The sequence below is a fragment of the Cyprinodon variegatus genome, unplaced genomic scaffold, assembly GCF_000732505.1.
Source record: "Cyprinodon variegatus isolate N-32 unplaced genomic scaffold, C_variegatus-1.0 Scaffold1070, whole genome shotgun sequence".
Taxonomy (NCBI): Eukaryota; Metazoa; Chordata; class Actinopteri; order Cyprinodontiformes; family Cyprinodontidae; genus Cyprinodon; species Cyprinodon variegatus.
Genome location: NW_015151523.1, coordinates 134,903 through 155,689, shown reverse-complemented (window position 1 = coordinate 155,689; position 20,787 = coordinate 134,903). Strand labels below are relative to the sequence as shown.

The 20,787-nt window shown below is 38.0% G+C and overlaps 1 protein-coding gene across 1 annotated transcript; it reads right to left on the bottom strand.

Moving 5' to 3' along the window:
- Positions 1 to 363: 363 nt before the first annotated feature.
- Positions 364 to 9,108, bottom strand: LOC107101256 (uncharacterized protein C9orf172 homolog). Its single transcript, XM_015400102.1, has 2 exons — positions 8,953 to 9,108; positions 364 to 4,809 (listed from the first exon to the last, which is right to left on the bottom strand). The coding sequence occupies exon 2, from the start codon at positions 4,755 to 4,757 to the stop codon at positions 1,554 to 1,556; it is 3,204 nt and encodes a 1,067-aa protein (XP_015255588.1). The 5' UTR covers positions 4,758 to 4,809; positions 8,953 to 9,108; the 3' UTR covers positions 364 to 1,553.
- Between the last annotated feature and the right edge of the window lie 11,679 nt (positions 9,109 to 20,787).

The window sequence follows — 20,787 nt, the reverse complement described above, 5'->3', positions numbered from 1 at the left end:
TGTTGCTTTGTTAATATCTGGAACTAGGTACTTTAACAAAACAAAACAAAAAAAAAAATTCGATTTTTTTTTTTTTTTTTTTTTTTAAATAACACTTTAAAATTACAGCCTGAAATTTGCTACTACGCACAAAAAAATACATTTCACTTTCTGTGAAAAAAACATTTTGAAGTATGACACTTTTTGTAATGAAAAAAAAATCTCAGTTTAACATCTAAAAAGGTGTTTCTAGCCCCAAAATCCTGATAAGACTCAGCCACAATAAAAAACTATTTTACAAATTCTAATTCTGACAAACAGGTCACACTTGGCCACTCGTTAAAGTCCATTTATTATATATTTATACAGTAGATTTATACAGTAGTTAGAAACATCACAAAATATAAACTTGAGGGCTCTTGCACAAAGATATATAATCAAGTAAAAGAGCAACCTTAGCTTAGGGATCAAGGACAATAAAGCAGGCTAAGATCAGTGCTGGGGCATTGTTAGGAACATTTTTTAGGACTTATCTCGTAGTGCAAACAACTTTTAATTTAAAGGAATCAGGGTTTTATATATTAAAATAGGATTTTACATTACAAGGTTGCTCTTTTATTGCATATGCTTGAATTCAGAAAATGTGGTGGTAATAGTTACAATAAGGTCTCTAGGTCCATATGTTAAAATAATGCAAAATTCTTTGCAGACTGTGCAATATACCTTTCACATTTCTAAGCAGCAACTGCTATCAACATAATAAATTCACTTATAAGCAAAAACATAAAATACTTAAATAGAAATGACATGCTTTGAGCAAAATAGTAATCTATTTACAGTTCTGGTTAAACAGCTCTTAATACTTTAGAAATACCTACCCCATACATTGCTCTGTGTCAGATGCTTTTGTACTTAACTAAAGGCCACTTTCATACTAAGCAATTTGTACAAGAATGACATCAAGCATTAGTATTACATGAGACAAGCTCCAAATAAAATGCTTAGTTGGATGGGCAGAAAATTAGATGGCTGGATTGTACTTTTTTGACTATGTAACATTATTAAATAATCTGTTAAATGATATCCACGCAACCATAGTAAGGAAATATTTGAACACAAAAATTTGTTGTATCACAACCTCTGCAACATAGTATTTAAAGTTCTAATATAACATTTTGTAGTGAAAATAAAGTTACCATTGCAATATGGTATCGGTTGTCTTAAATGTTACTCGAGTGAATGTGCACTCCCTGAATAATATGTGCTTGATATATTGTCTTTTTAAGCTTCAAAAACACCTGAATAAGTTGGTTTAAGCCTAGTCTACATGCAGGCTATCAGTTCCTCTTAGTGTACGATAATCAAAACAAGCCAACACAGGTAAACTTTTAAAAGTGCATTTGCTTTGTCTTTGAGTTCGGGAAGGACAAACATCAGAGAAGGGGAGACAATGAGCAAATTAAGCTGCATATTTACACATATACAAATATCCAATTTTCTAAACCACCACATGTATTCACAGTATCTACATTAAGAGCTGCTGACATCATTTATTTGCTGTATTTAGTGCTATGCTATATAATATCGTCTAAAAGATGAGGAGTCCCCAGCCAGTCCAGTGTTCTTGGCTCAGATGCCGCCATGATCATGCACATGAACTGCTTCCCTGTTCGTTTATCTATCGGGTAAATTGTTGTGGGAGTAAACCTTTTGTTACTCTCTACAAACTCACACAGCTGATTATAGATTTTGGGATACTCGTGACGGAGGAAGACTCCCCTGGTCCTGAGTTCACGCTGGATGTTGACGAAGCACACCTCCCTCGCTTTCCGTCCCTCCTCCCCTTCTTTGTCGATGTCGGGTGTTCCTGGAGGGGGCGTGAGAATAAGAGTTTCCATTTCATTATCCATCTTGAGCACTTTTTTGTCTGGACTGGAGGAGGCCAAAGACACCTTTGCATATTTTCGAACTGTCGGTGTTTGGACCCTCGGTGAAGGTCTGTTAGGCACTAGTTCACCGACAGCTACTGATACATTCAGAAGGAAACATTCATCAGGGTCATACTCATTGCCTGCCTGCTGCAGTTCCTTGCAATATTCACCTAGGTTATCCTTAAAGCCATCCAGCTCTCTAAGGGACAAGTATGTAGGAGACATGAGGAGGCTTTCCAGCCCAACTTGCAGGAAGTTCTCAGCAGTCTCTGGATTTGCAAAACCCAAAAAGAGAACACCTCTTCCTCTGGAGAGGTAGCCAGCTTTAGCAATGCGAGAAAAGGCCTTATGGATCTCTGAATTCTCTCTGCAGAACTTAAGAGTATGCCGACACACACTGCTGACCCGACCATAGAGGCATGTTTCTTTGTGGATCTCCCAGTCATCCCTGCGGCAATTTCTTGAGCAGTAAAAGGTGTAACAGCTGTGGCAGGATTTGAAGTACAAGCAAGCATTGAACATGTTCTCAATTCTGTTGCACTTCTTATTAGCGCACACCATTGTTTCATCTTCATCTGTGCTGTGGTCTGGAGAACATTCTTCTGCACTTCTTTGAAAAGCATCACACCCACTGTCTGGGTCTTTCAATGTATCTGGGCTAGATTTAGAGGATGGAAGGTGAGTGCTGAGGCTTTCTAAGTTTTCCAATGCAGGGGATTCTATGTTTTTGTCATTGTCCTCAGTGATCAGTTGTTTTAACTGGTCTATAAGGTTTTCACTTGATTTTTTGCTCATTGGGGGTTTGTAGTCAACAACCAAATCAGCTAAGAGTTCATCCAGTTGTTCCAGACTCTGCTGAAGGGAGAAGTTGTTATGTTTCTTTTCTTTGGTTATCTCTGTAGTGTTGGGTGACTTCTTTTGATTTACTAGCCTCTGGGTTGATGCCTTCTCACCATCCGAAGTATCCCAACGAACAGAATGGACATCATGACGCCTGGCATTGCCTGAACATAGGTCATTGTCTGTTATAGTGATCTCTGGAGTAACAAACCAGTGTCCACTCTTAGAATTTCTCCATGATTTGTTTGAGTTCCTCTCCAAAGAGTTCTCCGACAGAGAGAGAGCAGCATAGCGCCTTGGTGAACTTGAAAGGTTAAGTATGACCGGTTTAGCTGTAATATCAGAGGATGTCCCTTGTCTTGCTTGGTGAAACAGGTTCTCATAGCTTCGTCCACGTGGTACAGCTTGCTCTCGTTCATGTCGTGGATATATGATATTGTCCCAAGACTTGGAGTGGTTTTTGATGTCTGCTCCGAGTCGACTTGCTTCTGTGTAGCTGTTAGTAAACCACGGGGGAATGTTAAGGTCTTGTCTTACCCTTGGTGGTGTGTTCTGTGAGGAGTGGCTTGAGAAACCAGAAATACTAGAGCGATACCAATCATCTGAAAAGGCCTGAGACAATCGAGGCCGTCGATAACTCTCTGTGTTATATAGCCTGTGTGAAAGGTACTGCTCTTCAGGAGAGGAAAACGGTTTAGAATAAAAAAGCCTTGAGCCATTCATGTGGTATGGAGTAAACCGTCCATCTTCTCCATAATAAGCTCGAGAAAGTGGAGTTTGAGAAAAATAAGAACCTCTCTCACTTGTGGAGTAAGGCCTGTTATGTACAGAGTGAGCTGCCTCTCGGTTGGTAAGGTGGTCTGTGTAGTATGACCTCACAGGAAGTGTGTGCACCCATCGCGTCCTTGGGTCATATTGACTTGTCGCCGTACTACCAAAACTGGTTAGACTGGATCGATCATCGTGAAAATACGTCCTAGCATAGGGGTGGATGGGATGCCGAGCAGCATCCTCAGTATAGAAAAACTTTGTCGGTATGTTAGGATTTGAATACGCTCTGTGTTCTTGGCTCAGGTATGGTGTTGTTGGTGATGGCATCCTGTGTGTGTCTAAATGCTGGTAGGAAATAGGAGATATGCTGGTGGTATAGAGATATCCTTGTCTAAAATCTCCACTGTAGCATTCGCTTGGAGTTGGTGTTGGAGATGAGGCAATGTGCCGTGGGACATAGAGTCCAGACCTGCTACTAGCCTGGGAATACCTTTGCCAAAGATGTTCACCATGTGTATTGGGAATCTGTCTCGATGTGTGCTCTAGTACAGCAGCATCTGGTTTGATGTCTACACGGCACCTGACATGAGGGCTCACGGCTGGTTTTTCTGCTTTATCATGTTCAAAACAGTCTGAGACGTAGAGGGGGGTGTGGGGTTGCAGTTTAATAGGATGCACCTCGTTCAAGAAAGGCCTGCTGGTGGGTTCTCGGTGGGTTTCAGCTGTCCTCATGGAATCTGAAACAGCCTGAGATTCATCCCTTCCACCCCTGGCCTGTGGTGGAGACACAGAGATTGGGACAGGGGTGAGGGTAGTCTTTAATCTCGGGGCACTTTTAGATCTTGATCTCCTTTTGGAGTCTGACCATGTAAGATAGCTGGTTTTGTCTTCAGTAGTTTGCTGCTGGAACTGCTTGGTATTGAAAAGATCTGGAGATGAAAATCGAAGATGGCCCGGCTGATCCAGTGCATTCCAGAGATCTTTATTCAATGTCTGCTGTTCAGGTCTGTTGTAGTGTTGCTCCATCGAGGAGGAGAATGACTGTGGATCATCAAGTGACTCAATGAAGTCAAAACTGCGACAGTGTCTCTTGTTAATTATCTCTGATTTATCAAGCATTTTCAAGTCACATTGCTTTGAGGAATGAAGAGAAACGGAGTGACCAGTAGTGTCGCTCAGTGTGAAGTTCCGGTACAGATTTGATGCCAGTATATCAGGGGGATGCGTTCTGGTCATCTTGAAGGAACTTTAAGGCTCTCATGTCATGTTGATTTAGTATCAGGGCATCCTATAGAAGAGACAGAGACATAAAAGGAATACTTTTTTTTACCATTTATGATATAGTTGAGGCCAGAAATAACTGTGTAAAAAAACTCACTGTTTTAATATAACTGATACCAGTAGAAATGCCGCTAAGTGAAAGAGGCAACCAAGCCATGAACCACTTCACAGCACAGTACCTGCACAATATAGCAATTATTGAACTTTGAACGTTATTGATCTCACATTGGAGCAATTTACCTCTGCATTTACCACCACTGTGCAGCACCCGGGAAGCAGTGTGGGGTTAAGGGTCTTGCTCAGAGACCCAGAGTAGCAGTCTGTGGGAGTGGGGCTCAAACTCAGAACCTCAGGAGTCCAAACTCTATGCCCTAACCACTAGGCCACCACTCTGCCCCACTAGGCTGCCACTACACCTCATGTATGACTTTAACAGCGTGTGTTAACATTAAAGCAATAAAATAAAATATATTTTAGAGATACACTTTTTTTAAGAAGTTCAATTGAGCTTTATTTTATATTATGTCTTTTTTATGGTTAATAATAATAATAATAATTTAACTTTATTGATCTCACATTAGAGAAATTTACCTCTGCATTCAACCCATTCCCTTGAGGAGCAGTGGGCTGCCATAGTGGGCCGCCCGGGAAGCAGTGTGGGGTTAAGGGTCTTGCTCAGGGACCCAGAGTGGCAGTCTGTTGGAGTGGGGCTTGAACTCAGAACTTCAGGATTCCAAGCTCTATACCCTAACCACTAGACCGCCACTCCCCTAAATGCATATTTAATGTATGCATTAAATATGCATTTAGTCTTGTTCCAATCTTCTATGTTTGCCTTACAGTTAAATTTAACTATCAGAATTCACCATCTGAGTTAACTATTCATTTAATCAAATGCTTAACTTATCCAGATGAAAGACAATAGAAAAAAACCCAAACACTGTTATCAATGCTGCTACAATTTGTGAACATATATTCATGTATAAAAATCATCTATATTGTCGTTGTTCAGAATAAGTAAATGTATTTAACTCATTATTTAGCAAACATTACGTGGTTGAGAGTGTTGCTAAGCCAGATAGATGATGCTACAGAGCTGCTAAGTCTGTTTACACATAACAGTAGTTTAAATAATTTTGGTGCTGTATGCTTTACTGAGCTACATCTCCTACACCTGGGAACAAAATTCCTCCTTAGGAAGCTTTTCTGCAAAGACTGGTAATTAACTATTCAAGAACACATGTTCTTGAAACAGTTCAGTGAAATAGTATTTACCCATCTTGTGTGATGAACATATGGTTGCACTCTTTTAACAGTTTATAAGTATTTATGATGGCTTAAAGGACATTTCAATAGTTTTAAATATCGTATTTACAATATCAGCTGTGATTAAAGTGTTCCCTTAATTATTTTCAGTGACTACAATCTTATCCTCCCTTTTTCTAACCTTCAAGACTTTTCATCATGATCAACCCTTATATCATAAAAGCTATTGAAAGTGTCTCAAGTTTCCAAGAATATTTTAGTTTTAACAGGCCACACCTAACATATCATGTCCCACTATTTGCGTGATATTGCAATCATGTCCTCCGTTGGATATGTTGTTCTGCCCAATTATTCAGCAATTAAAACAGAACTCTATGAATCTCTAACTTTAAGGACTGTCTTAATGTATTATTCTTATATAGTCTTTAGTCATATTCACTAAATTAGAATAAATATTTGAGGCATGTTGTTAGATTGAGTGTACCTTCAGAAAACCTTTAATAAAGTATTAATTAAGTAAATAAATCCCCAAATCTCATGATCTATTAGCAGTGTATAATAATAAACATAAATAAAGGCTTAGAAATATGGATTATACAGCATTTCAATAATGTGTTTTACTAAGTGAATTGAATTACAGAAATAAATGAACTTTTCAACAAAAGTGTAATTTATATGTTTTGTGGCCGTATTCCTACATTGGGTCAAAGTCTACCGATATACTGCCAACATTTTCAAAATACATGACATGAATCTACTTTACAGTTACCCTTTCTGATTATTGACCCAGCTCTTTTTGAATTCTCACTGTTTTTGCCTGTTTTTTATGTTTATGACAAATTGACATACCTCTCACCATTAAAAAAAACTAACTTGTCTTTTCTATTTTAACTAACAAAAAGAAAAACTGATGCTCATGCTCTGCAGCATGGTGACCCTGCGGTAGCAGCAGTCTGTGTTCTGAGAGCAAGTTTCCATAATGGTTTGGAACCAAATTTAACCTCTTAATATCCACCTCATTTTGGGAAATTCTTGCCTATTTTGCAAACCCAAATGGAAAAGCAAATAACTGAGGAACTGTAAGCCCAAATTACATGTGTGATACGTTATTTGAAAGCTAACACGTTCTAGTTTCTGAATATATATAAAATTGGGTGAGTAAAACACATAAGCTGCATCAAGCCCAAGCTGCATCAGTTCAAACAAGACTCAAAGTTGTTTGTTTTTTTATTCTTGAAAATAATAGGTCTTTTTTGAACAGCAGTTATAAAGACAAGGTTGCTTGTTGTGGCTGCTTTGTCATGGTACATTATGACATGGTGCTATATCTGTCTTAATTGTACTTTAATCCTCGCTGTGTCCATAAAATGCACTAGGTGGTTGAATTGTGGAGAATCTAAGCTTTCCAACGATGTCTAACATGTCTACATTGTTGGACATTTTAGCAGGGTCATTTTCATGTATTCTGGGTTATTATTTGTCAACGCTTTAAAACTGAGGTTTTAAAATGTCCAATGAAAATATGTTTTATACAGAATTATTTTGATCTTTATGTTTCTGTCTGAGACTTTCAATGCCGAACATTAGTCAACATATAACCGTCAGGATCATCCAGTCTGGATCTGTAGATATTTCAGTGATAACTGGATAGCTGGAAATCTGAACTAAGAATGAAATTGGGTTAAGATCACTTTTTTCCCATGCAGAGAAAAAAACTGCAATAAAATGTCTCAAATGAATAAAGTTCAACCTGCTATTGACTCTTATCGAAAGGTGTTTGAAGAAATAATTTTGGTTACTTAAGAGAGTAAGAGAGAAAACGTTTAAACAAGGGACGCTTATTTATCTAACACAAACATGGATTTTCTAGTTGGCACTCACCCACCAGCCAACCGTGAGTTACCATCTGTTCATCATTTGCAGAGGAGTGACCAGCAATCTCCCCATCATGTCTCCACAGCTCACCTTAATATCATGTCTAGTGGTTAAACTCAAAAAGGTGAAATCAGATTAATTTGCATTAGATGTCCTATTATATAACATGTGGATAGGCTCTATAATATGTACTAAGGAGGGCTGTCTTACAAAAATACATGTTTTAGATTGCAACGTCTTAATAAATAAACATATAATAGATTATTTGTAATAAGTAGTGTGTTTCTATTTTGACTTAAGCCTTTAACACTCACTTAGAAGCTTATTTTTTGTCAGAATAATACGGATTCAGAAAAAAGTTAGAAGTTGCAACTCATTTCTGAATATTGATAATTCCCTAACTTTTATCTTGACTAGGTAAATATGTGCATTCCTTCCTCCACTCATTCCCATGCTCCAAAGCTCCTTTTCAGTTTGGACACTGCACTTTCAGTTCAAAACCACATGCCACATACTGTCTCCATGGCTACAGCCCACAGCAGAAAACCATTCAGCCCCCCTGCAGTTGCATAAATCTCAGTCTGAAAATAAAACTGACTAATAATTAGCAGGCATTGATTTAAACTCGTGCCAAGGGCCATCTTTGGCACCAAAAATGTTTCAGGAACCTTTTTTAGTGTTACATTGATTTATTTTTAAATTTTTATCCCCATTATTTATCAATACTTTTTATATATTAGTAGGCCTATAGTGTTTTCTGTCCCTGGGGTGTTGAAGACAGTGATGAAGCCGATGCAGATCTCTCAGGCCCGTGGGGCGCATTCAGCCTTGGAGTTGTTGCTTTCACGCGCTCGTGCGCCCCTTTAATTTTTGTGCTGCGGCAATGGCTTCCAGGGCCGTCCATCTTTCCTTCTCGCCTTTAAGCTCGAAATTAGGTTTGGGGAAGAAAAAACGAAGGGAAGCAAAAAGTTTGGAGATTTAGGAAAGGTACCAGGGAGGCCTCTCTTACCGTGTCGGCGGAGAACTGATGGGATGCGGTGGACATGATGGTTTAGCGCAGCCTGTCCTGTCTCCGCGCGGCGCAGAATAAACCTTAACGCACCTGCTGCGATCCTCCAGGAGCCGAGCACCCGTCCTTCATGTTATCTGCATCACCCAGCTCCTCTCCCTCATAGCTCTGTGTTGGTGCGTGATGGAGGAGGAGGTGTGTCACAGCTTGCGCCTGTGCGCGTGCCTCTGTGGGCGTGGTTGTGCGTGTTTTCAGAGGAGAGGAGGGGAGGGAGGGGAGCAATGCGGTCTATGCTGAGATGTTATGGGCATTTCCGGGCTATTTTTGTATTATTTCATGTGCATTTTGTAATGAAAGAATTCGTTTAATTTGCTGTTTATGATGATAAAATAGAATCCGACGCCTTTAATTTCAGATTTTGTGCAGTAAACAATTTGTCTGCAGGTTTTTTCACTTGACTGGCAACTGCTGGTGTCCCTCCCACACTCTTGGGCATAAGGTAGAGAAAACTTGTCTTATGCCAAGACTTTTTTTCATAGAGGAAGTAGGCCTACACAGGCTAAAAACTGCAAGATGAGTTGGCCTCTAGTCTAATAGGTGTCATTCAGCTAACCCAGCTCTGAGTCATTTGTTGATATTGGTGTTAGACTGCTGCTTAACACACAAAATAATAAGAGAAAAATTTCTTAGTTGAAAATATATTTTTTATTTTGACTTATTCAACGCGTTTGCATCAAGTTAGTGCTTTAAGTGTGTTTAAGTATAGAGAAAGTGCCAGCAATGAGGTCCTGTTGCTCCATCAGCTTTGTGAATGTTCAGAAATGTTGCAAGCTTTGTAATGGCTTTTATTCTGGTCTTTGTGTATCTAATATGTCTTATGCTTAGGACCTCTGATGTTATGGAAGTCCTCTTTTTTGTGTCTCATTTATGACATAATATTTTTGGTTTGAACTACCTAACCTCTACAAATGGCAGGGCTGCTCAGTGGAACAGTGGGTAGAACAGTTGGTAGCACTGTGCCTTGCAGCAAGAAGGTTCTGGGTTCGATTCCAGCTCAGGGTGTTTCTGCATGGAGTTTGCATGTTCTCCCTGAGCATGCATGGGTTTTCTCCGGGTACTCCGGCTTACTCCCATCATCCAAAAACATGAATGTTAGGTTAATTGGCTTCTCTAAATTCTCCTTAGGTGTGAGTGTGTGCTAGAATGGTTGTTTGTCTCTGTGACCCGTCCAGGGTGTACCCCGCCTCTCCTTGCAGCTCCACTTGGGATAAGCGTAAAGGGGAAGGGATCTGAAGTTTTTAGAATATAAAGATGCAACATATGCTTTTCAACTCTTAATTTAGTTCACATGTGATACTTTAAAATGAAACAATATGGCCGTTTCACTGATCAACATATATAGCACTACTCAGTTAAAAAAAATGACCATTTATTTATTGCTTTAAGTAAGCAAACTGGTTCTAAGATGTGAACTAAAGTCATTAACATAACCTACTGGCATGAGTTTCATTATTAATATTATCATGATTATTCACTTAATTTGATCAGATATCCCTTTCATCCTATAGTTGCTGTTTGGTAAGTATGATCAGTTTGTTGTATGTCTTATGCTGGTAGAATAATCAGACTCCTTTTTCTTGTCTAAACTCACAAACTTGAACCAAAAATCTGACCAGTTTTATAATACATCTTTCCCAGCAGCATAAAGCGTTAGATCCAATGATCAGCTATTGCTCACTGTTCCCTTTGCCCGCACAGAAGTAGGGAAGAAAGCCTTTAGCAACGCAGCTTCTTGTGCGGGGAATCTTTTTTTACAAAGAAACTGGAAGTTGACTGAGTTTTTATCTTTAAATGCTTTTAAGTTGAAAGTGAAAGAATTTGAAGCAGCCTCAATGATCCGCAATTGTTTTAATTTATATGTTTTTGTTTATGTACCTGTCATTTATTTTAATGTATCTCTGCTTTTTATGTAACTTTGCTGTGTCAGGACTCCCTTGAAAAAGAGTTTTTTTAATCTCAATGGGATTTTTTTCCCCCTGGTTAAATAAAATAAAAATAAACATATTTTTTGGGTTGAATAATGATTAAATTTTTTACAACAGTTTTAATCATACAGTTTATTTCAGCTAACCATTTAGTTAATAGATTACTCTTTTTCTTTACATATTTGTTTTTATCTTACTGAGAAACCAAATGGTAGAGCCATTTTTCTGCTCTAAGGATATGTTTTTATCCAAATTTGGATCATTAAGTTGCATTTCTGCAGTACTTTAAAACACCTGTAACTTTTATGCAACATGCTAGTTTGTTATTTTCTTGCAGATCTTGTTGTCTGTACAAGCAGCTCGCCCTCCAAACACCAACCTCTCCTCATCCTTCTGCATTATCTGAATTGATGATGGGGACAGCTGGCTGCGAGCCTCAGCTCCAAGCATGTGACTCCAGCAGAGGAACTGCTTACTGAGGCACTCTTCCTGCGGATGAAAGTCACTACAGACAAACTCTGCTGATCAGGCTGATGATTGTAATGATTCTCTGTGACAGAGACCTTTTTTTTTCACATAAAACAGAGCTCCCCTGTGCTTTAGCACATCAGAGGATGGAAGATTTTGTTTCTTTTTGTCAGAGTGTTTGGAGATGGCAAGTCCTCCTGCACACTGGTTACAAAAACCCATCTGTGACATACCACGAGATATGATTCACAAAACATCAGATCCCACATTGTGTATGGAGGATCTTTATGTTAACATGTGTACTTCACCCGCTCCAGCATGGCGAACTGGCACCAGCGTGTGTCAGCTGTTGGTTAGCGGTGTCTGTCAGCTGGCTGCCAGCAGGTGTCTTGGGTATCTCAAAGAGTGCGTGGAGAGAAAATCAATGGCTCTCTGTTGATTAGAAACGCTACTGAAGGAAATCAATCAGGCTTTTACCACCACAAAGTAAGAGCATTTAAGCATGGCCCTGACGGCTCAAACAAGCTTTCATGCATCTCAGTAAACAACCTTCAGTTCTTGCACAGATTCCTATTAAGTCTGTTAGATTAAGTGATTCACTGTAGATTTACTTTCTGGGTTTTAAATTCCCACTGGAGGGAATTACATAAGAGATGAGAGGATGGACACACAACCAGAAACCAGTGCATGGAAAGTTTAGTCTTAAATAGCTACTCTACATTGACAAATGTTCCATATCCTCTGAAATATTGAAGTCATTCATTTGTTTTTGATTCATGTGGTAAGTAGCAGATAATTGTCCAATATTAAGCTCCACTCATCTTCCCTTCAAGTCTGACACCAATTTTGAAGACTCTACAGCATATAGCCATTATTGTTTCTGAAAGTTTTCATTTTTATTAGGCTGTTTTGGATTGGGTTAACTTTCCAACACACACTGCATTTAACATTTAAGCCAGAGTTTCCATTTCAGTGTTATACCATCAGAGTTCATTCTTCCACATCTCCAATTAAATTTACATTGCAAACCCAAGTAAGTTAACTTAACTCAATACTTTTGTTAAATTACCTTGAAAAATCAACAAAATCAACCTTTTATATGTTAATGAAGTAACATTAGAATATTATATATGTACTTTATAATTGTTTTTTTATTTAGAAGAGAACACATATTTATTTATTTTATTAAATATACTTTTCTTTTTATATTTGTATTTTTCATCGTGCAATGCTTACTGTTGTGTTTTTTTTAGGTAGACAATTGATGAAAAATAGCCTTTTGGCTAATTCTTGCATTTGCAAGAATGCTTTTTAATGTGCACTGTCCATGTCAAATAAATAAATAAATAAAAATTTTAGTTCCCTGTTACTTCAAACATTTCTTGTGACCAAATAATTACTTCTCAGTTATTCTCCTAAATCTTTTCAATTACACTTACTTTGGTTGTATGTTGTCTTTCTTTTGCTGTTGCTATCTTTTCTGTTTTCTTTCTTTCTCTCATCTCATACAGGGAAGCAGATTTCTAAAAGTTACTGTATATCTTTTGTTTTGTCTATTTTTGCTGTTTTTTTCTCTCTTTTCATGCACTCTTTCATTTTTCTAGCTTTCTCTCTCAACCAAGTTATTATCCTCTTTTTCTTTCTCACTTCCCTTTCCATCTCCATGTCTGAACACACCATGATAAAAGAACAAAACAGATCTACCGTAAATAAGATGGTTTGAAAGTTCTAGTTTCTTTTTCTCAGCTAACCTAAAAGACCTGACTCTTTAAAACTTTTTGCAGATTATCCTGTGTTATAGCCGTACTGCAAGATTTTGCAAGAATTTTTAATATACCAATCAGATCACACAATCATAGATGTTATTCCTAATATCCCTCATTAAACAGACACCACTAGCAATGGCCACACCTATTAACAAATATTCAGCCAATGAAATTTTATTCTCAAAGCAAATTTTTTTTCTTGTCTGACTAACAGTTCACACTACTTATTCAAAATGATTTTAAACAACAATTTGACAAGTGTTAAGTTCTGTTCTTTTGAAATCTTTCATCATGCTAAATGTTTTGCATTATATGGAGCTACATAGGAGATGTCTGACGGTTTCTTTTAACCATAGTTTTTTCTTTTCACTCGCCCCGGTCAGATTTGGGGAATACATGGTTGGAAACTGACCTTCCTAAGTTGAGAGACGGTACAGCTCCTCCACAGTTACCATACACGCACTTACTAGATTTATATTAGCAAAACATGCAGCAAATTATTTGCTATTATACGCCATATTTGCAGCATGGGTTACTTTGCGGTGGTCTATGGCAGAGAAACTTAATGAAATACATTGAGGTTAGTGGTTGTAAAATTATGAAATGTTTAAGAGTTATAGAGTAACTAAGGTCTTTTTCATTATTTTAGACTTCAATAATATATCACAGCAAACATGAAAAAGGCATTAGGTAGAATTATAAAAGAGCTTCACTTTCCTACAACAGAATTTAGTGCTGAATATTTCAAAAAGCCAGAATTAGACTCCATTGTGTCGCCACATAAATGAATGAGTTTCTGTGATCCACATAGCGACAGACATCTATATTCAGTTGGTTCACACTAGGAAGGAACAGAAATCCAGCTGAGGAGAATCCAAAAACCCAGTGGGAGACACACCCAGCCTCCCACATAATTCTAGTCTAACCCTGATTAAGTCCTCTTTAAATTAAACCATTGAATCCTCTCTGTCCACTTTCCTTGGCCCAGACAGTTGTGGCTGTCGATGTAGGATGAGCGCCACTCAGAACTTTGATCAGGATTTAGAAGCCGCCACGTGAAGTATTTATTTTCCTTAAAGCTCAGCTGTGGCCCCTCAGGCTCCACTTTGACGTAATTATGAGTCCTACTGGATCAGACTGGATTATGTGCAAACAACTGTTTTTACAGTGTCACAGTGTTTTGCACTTATATTTATACCCCTACAGCTATCCACATTTGTAACATCACAAGCGCAAACTGCTCTGTGCTTTATTAGTTGTTTTTTAGTGAGAAGATCTGCAAAGAGTAGCACATACTGGTGAAGTCGAAGAAAGGAAAAGGGTTACATGCATTTATATTCAGCTTTACTGAGTAGATAGTTTGATGCACCTTTTTAATTAAAGATGAAGCTACAAATCTTTCCAGCCCTGGCTCCACTTGTTTTCAATGTTCAGACTTAGCCCTCCTTACAAAATAAATATTAAGCAGATACTTTCAAATATTGATATATCGTTGCTTGGATGTAGGTCTGGACCTTAAATGACCCATTCTAACATGATTATGATATTGTATGCATCTTTTATTTTAGACTAGATACTTTATTCCTGATTGACAAAAGCTTGACTGTTTCAGGTGGTGCAATGAATGGGATGTGCAGTTTTAGCTTGTACCCAAATAGAATTATGCATTTTTCACCAAAAGGTCCAGTTTAAGTGTCATTTGACATAACATTCTCATTTGCTGTGTCCCCTGCATTGCTTGTGGGAAACCAGACTGGTTACATATTTTAAACGACATTCTTCTTGATGCTTTTCAACAAAGGCCTGAATTTTTTTAGTGTGCAGCTAACTGTTTTCCTGTTGACAGATTCCTCATGGAGCTCTTGGCCTCTCCTATGATATGCTCTCTTTAGCTGGTCAGTCATTGGGCAGATGTGTCTTGTTGTTTTTTGGAGGTCTACCTTTTTCTAAACAGATGGTAGGTCTTCTTATCCACGACCTCTCTGCCTCTATCTTTTAATTCAATTAAATAAGAGGCATTTATATAGCGCACATACATATACAACACATGTTATCTCAAGGCATGTTAGAGAAACTAAGCAAAACCAGCTGATTGCATTGACTCATTAGGCATGCAGCAACAGTTGAGAGGAAAAAACATTTTAACAGGAATTGACCTCCAGCAGAACCAGGTTCAGTGTGAGCGGCCATCTGCCGAGGCTGTCTGGGGTTCAAGGAAACAGAACAAGATGTACAAACAAACATAAAGGAGAATAAAGATAGAATGAAGCAGAATGACGAAAGTGTCCCCCATGTCATCCAGTAGTCTAAGCCTATAGCAGCATAACTATAGAGGTAGCGCAGGATAACTGGAGACATTCTAACTTTGTCAAAATAAGAGATGGAGTTTTGTTATCTAGGTTTTATATATTTGAGAATGAGGATTTTAAATTGTATTCTGGATTTAACATGAAGCCATTGAAGAGAAGCTGGAATAGAAGAAATAAGATCTTTCTTTTTAATTTTTCATCAGAACTCTGGCTGAAGCATTTTGAATCAGTTGAAGGCTTTTAACTGTAGTTTGTGGACTTCCTGATAGTAAAGAATTACAATAGTCCAGCCTTGAAGTAACAAATCCATGGACTAGTTTGTTTCCTTTTTTTTTCAAACATAACAAAGAGATCAAACATAACAAAGAAATCAATTATCAATTTACTAATTTGATGTCTTTTGAAAAAAAAATAATAATAAAAAATTATATATATATATATATATATATATTTTTTTTTTTTTTTTTTTTTAAAGGTTTTAAGATGGTTGAAAAAAAATACAACATTCTTACTTTGGACATTTTTATTTGTAAAAGAAAAGAATCAAAAATGAAAACCTCTCTCCCTTCACTTCACAAAAATACACAGCCTTATAATGATCTTTCTATAAAAAACCAAAATGAAATATGCAGTTTCATTTTAAAAACTGTAAAAAGGTTCTAGGGTTATTATGAAAATAATGTAAATCAATTCAATCAGAAATGGTGTCCTTCTTTATCTAAAATTGATCATTTATAAACTGGTAAATCCACATATATTATGTTAGTATTTGTTAGAAAAGAAAAATGTATTAGATTTTCTCCTGCACAGAAGAAAAGAACATTCCAGTCCACTCAGAGAAACATTTATAAACAAATTCATGTGCCAGCCAAACCAGTTGGGAGTGGTATCCATGGTAACCTACACTGAGTAGGAGCGAAAGAGGCAGGATGGATTTGAAAGGGAATAAAGTAAAGGGCTGTTGAAAGTCATCCATAGAGACCATTAAATCTACGTCATATAGGTAGAGAGGCCCAGGAGATGAAATCACTCGTCAGTCTTCACCGATCGGCGGATGCAAAGAAAGTTTGGCCTCGTGTGGAATATAAACTCAAACATGTGTTTAACGGATGAGATCATCTCCAGCAGAGACTGACAGAATGAAGTAGATGGAAACCTTTATGGAAGATAAAAAGAAAGACTTGCAGGTTTACTCTTGCGTCCTCCTCTTTGTGCAAATGGGTCAAAGTAGAGAACACCAACTCCTCTGTCCTGGCCTCTGGAGTCCCAGTAAGACATCCCATGGTGAGATTTAATTAAATCTTTATTGCACACTCTTCTCTCATCCTTCATCATCTGCCATTTTGGCTGAGGAATCACTCAGTCATGTGTTGAAGTTTATTAAAAGGGAAACACACTTAGACGGAGGAGATGGGCCTCTCAGTGGGCGCCTGCTTCTTCCTGAGAGCTCCTGGTGATGTGAGTTATTTGCTCTGGTGCATTGTCACCATGATATTGTTATGTAACAGAATAGAAATAGAACACAGTAATGGTCCGTTTAGAGCTGCCAGCAGCCTCACTTTGCAGTTTTCTAACACCGATTGAGGTCGGGAAGAGGTTTTGTTAAGCAGGATTGTCATTAAGGTCCCACTATTCAAGACAGGAAAGACAAAAAATCTTTTGTACCCCGGTGGGGGGGGGAGGGGGGGGAATCAATGAAGGCCTTCTAAATATGGATATCATTCACTGACCACCACACAGCAGCACAATGCAAAGCAGTACTGGGTTGCACTAATTGTGCAGAGCTGTAAGCCACATATAAAAGCTTCAACAGCCTCTTCAGCCTGCAATTTAAGAGTTGAATGTAACGTCTCCTCTTTGTCCCTTCCAGAAAGAACAACTAAGGCTGTTTGTTATCTTCTGTGCTTGAATGAAACACGTGGTAATGATCTGAAAAACACTTGCGCAGTTTGCACCAGTCACCCATCAAATTATATGTGCATATCGGTGTTGACACCCGCTTCTATTTTTGAACCAATGCAGTCTTAATACATGTAGTTAAACATCCCGGTTGCAGCCGTACACATGCACCTGTACTCACAGTTTCCCTGGGCCATTTAAATGGGTCAGCTCTGCAAATATCCTGGCTCTGAGGAACAGTCGTGATGCCCCCTCCAACCCCTCCTCTCCTATCTCCTCCTTCGCCAGTAACAGAACAAAATACTACTGCTGGGATTATCCATGAACCCTCGGTTTGTAACCAGCAAAGTCAGGAAATCTGTATCAGCAATATTACACACAACGCTGCCTGGTGTTACTCTCTTATGAATGGATTTTCTAAGCCCTGAGACTCTAGAAACAAACACCCTGTGGTCTTCAGCCAAGATATTAAAGTCATCATTCTGGTGCTGGTATAAGACAGTAGGAGAGAAAATTTCTCCTGGTTGGATGAGCATCCCGCTCACTTACAAAACCTGTATTTGTCAGGAGAGAACAGTACAGTCTTCCCGCATGAAAAATGCAAGGCAGCAAGATGGAGCACAAAAAAAGCATTGACCTTTCCAGAGTGAGCATATATACATATATATATATATATATATATTCATATACTTATAGTTTGCACAGTTCTTTGCATTTAAGCTCATAATAGACGTAGAATTGGATCTATTTGATGGTTATAACAGCACTTGTTATGCCTAATTAGGAAAAGATAAATACTAAATTTTATTGCATTTGTTTCGTCTATAGACAGTGCCATTGGTTTATGCAGAACAGGGCTCTAGAGATCTGAGTGTTTGAAGGGGGGTGGGGGGTTGTCGCACATGGCACTATTAGTCTGTCTCAGCTGCAGCTGCTGTATTTAGAATTAAAGCCTTAAGGAAAGTCAGACCAAAATATACCATCTGACATAATAAAACTAGAAACAGGCCACTGTTCTACCAAATATGTTTGCCACGTCAAATTCATTAGTATCTCCTTCATCTGTGTCGCTCTCATCAAATTTATGGGATTACCAGCTGAGTCAAAACTACCTGGAAATGAATAATTTTTTTCATGAGACATAATTCAACTGAAACCCCAAAGCATCACAAATAAGGCTATTTTTCTATCAGAATAAGCCCTTCATGAAATCTGACAAGGATGTGCAATGGTATCAGTGCTTTAAATTTTTAATTTGAAATAAGAAAATAAACATTTCGACCCAAAGTAATGAGAATAATTCTGTGCTGCAGGAGGCTGCACCACCTTGTGGTGAGTGTGCTAATGCTTTTAACTAAACTATTAGGAGCTATTTAGCCCTGTAGTAAGCTGTGTTTATTTTCTAAGGTTATCATACATGGTTTTTGTTTTGTTTTTTTAACTTTAAGAAACGCTACATTATTGAATGCCACACAAGAGCATGTTTGTTCCAAACAGACAATCTCTCCTAAACTACAAATGTGTTCATGTGAATTTATCTGGAAAAAAATTACTTTTTGTTTAAAAGGTAATCAAACTCTGAATATTGTTATTTTACTGGGAAACCTACCCCTAACTACCAAGCAGACCCCAAATCTGGGTATTTGAGTTAAAACGTGGGAGGTACACATTTACAGTAATAAAGTCAGCCTTCTATCACCTAAAGAGCATCAACAGGATTAAAGCACTACTGTCTCTGAAGGAATTTGAAACTACTTCATGCTGCCAGCATTGCCAGTAAAACTAAGAAAGTTGAGCACATCATCCTAAGTTAGAGTTTTTAATAATCATCTAATTTTATTTCTTTGTTTTCATCCTTTTCATTATTCATAGTTTTTTTATTACCTCAATGTCACTGCAGTGTGCTGTGGTGTGTGTGTGTGTGTGTTTTTTTTTCCATGTACAGGACCCTTTCTTGTCTACTAAAATGCTTTGCTTTGCCTCAAAGCGACAGTGCAACATTTGAAATTCTGCTTTCTTTCTTTTTTAGTGTATTAACTGTTAATATCTTACCTGCTGTAGTTATCACTGTGGGCGTATCTCATGATGACAGGTAGGGGTGCTGATGAAGATTCTCAGTCATCCAGGTCATAATCATTCCAAAAAAGTAAAAAAAATAAATAAAAAAAAAACCTCTGGACTTTGTTTCCAAATTAGAAGGTTTTACTTCCCATCCAGAAAGCTTTTTTTAATTGGAAAAAAAGAAAAAGAAAAAAAAATTTAAAAAATCTTCCTGGATGGGAAGCGAAATGTCTTCGGAAACATCTTTAAACTTGGAAAGAAAGTCCAGTAGATGTTTTTTTTTTTTTTTTTTTTTTTTGGAATAGGTTGGGGTGATAATTCATCCATAGGTGCTTAATAAATGATTAGATGTTGATTTAGAAAGCTATGGTCCAATTAAAATTTAATTGTTGACGATTAGATAAAAAAAAAAAAAAAGATCAATGATGCATAAAAAAATTAATACCACCACCGGAAATTTCTGCTCCAACTTGACCAATAAACAGCGAATCTTCTTTACATCTAAATGAATCAAGAACACTATTGTTTTTAGTCAGCTCTTTCAGATTCAGAGCTATGTGTCACTGCTCTCAGGAATGGTTACAAAATATTTCTTAGAATTTCATGACACACGTGTTACAGCAATGACAACATCTCTGTCATACATTGATGCATTGTGTGACTACTGCTGTGCAAGTGAAAAACATCTGACTAGATTATCATTTCAGAGACTGATTGGCCTATGTTGGTGATAGACGGGCCAAATAAACCAAAGCAAAAACATCGTTTCCTCTGAGAAAAGCCTCAAGAGCATTGTTTTGCTCTTCTTTCAATGAAGAAATACTCTAATTCCAATAAAACTTGCTCGATAGCCACGCTAACGCTAGTTTCATCGGCTGAAGCCGCCATGTTCTTTAGACTGAACTGTTGCGCTTCTCGTTGCGTCATACCTCAACCTGCATCAAAGCCAACGCTGATTGGACGTTCGTTTGGTGAACGGCTCCAAATTTTCTTTAACGGAGAGTCTCCAGACTGATCTGCGAGTGAAACCTTGAAAGCTTGCGAGATCCTGATGGTCTCATGAGGCTAGAGTAAACAGGCCTGATTCTGACCAACTCCTGGTGGCTAGAGAAGCTGAAAATCAGCTACATTTAGGGGGAACCATATATTTAACAAAGAATTTTCTGAGTTCTATGCTTCGATATTGCTAGCTTCATGGTTTTCTGGTTTACAGCTGCAGTGAAGGGCTACTAATTCAGTTTGGGGTGGAATTGTTTCTTATTTTAGTCATGTTTCCTTTTGCTTTACACCATGCAGCACAATTGCTTTGCAACAAGAAGGATCTGGTTTTGAAATCCCAGCCAGGGG

Excerpts from the sequence above, each read along its gene's own strand:
- LOC107101256 (XM_015400102.1), bottom strand. The coding sequence starts at position 4,757 with ATGACCAGAACGCATCCCCCTGATATACTGGCATCAAATCTGTACCGG.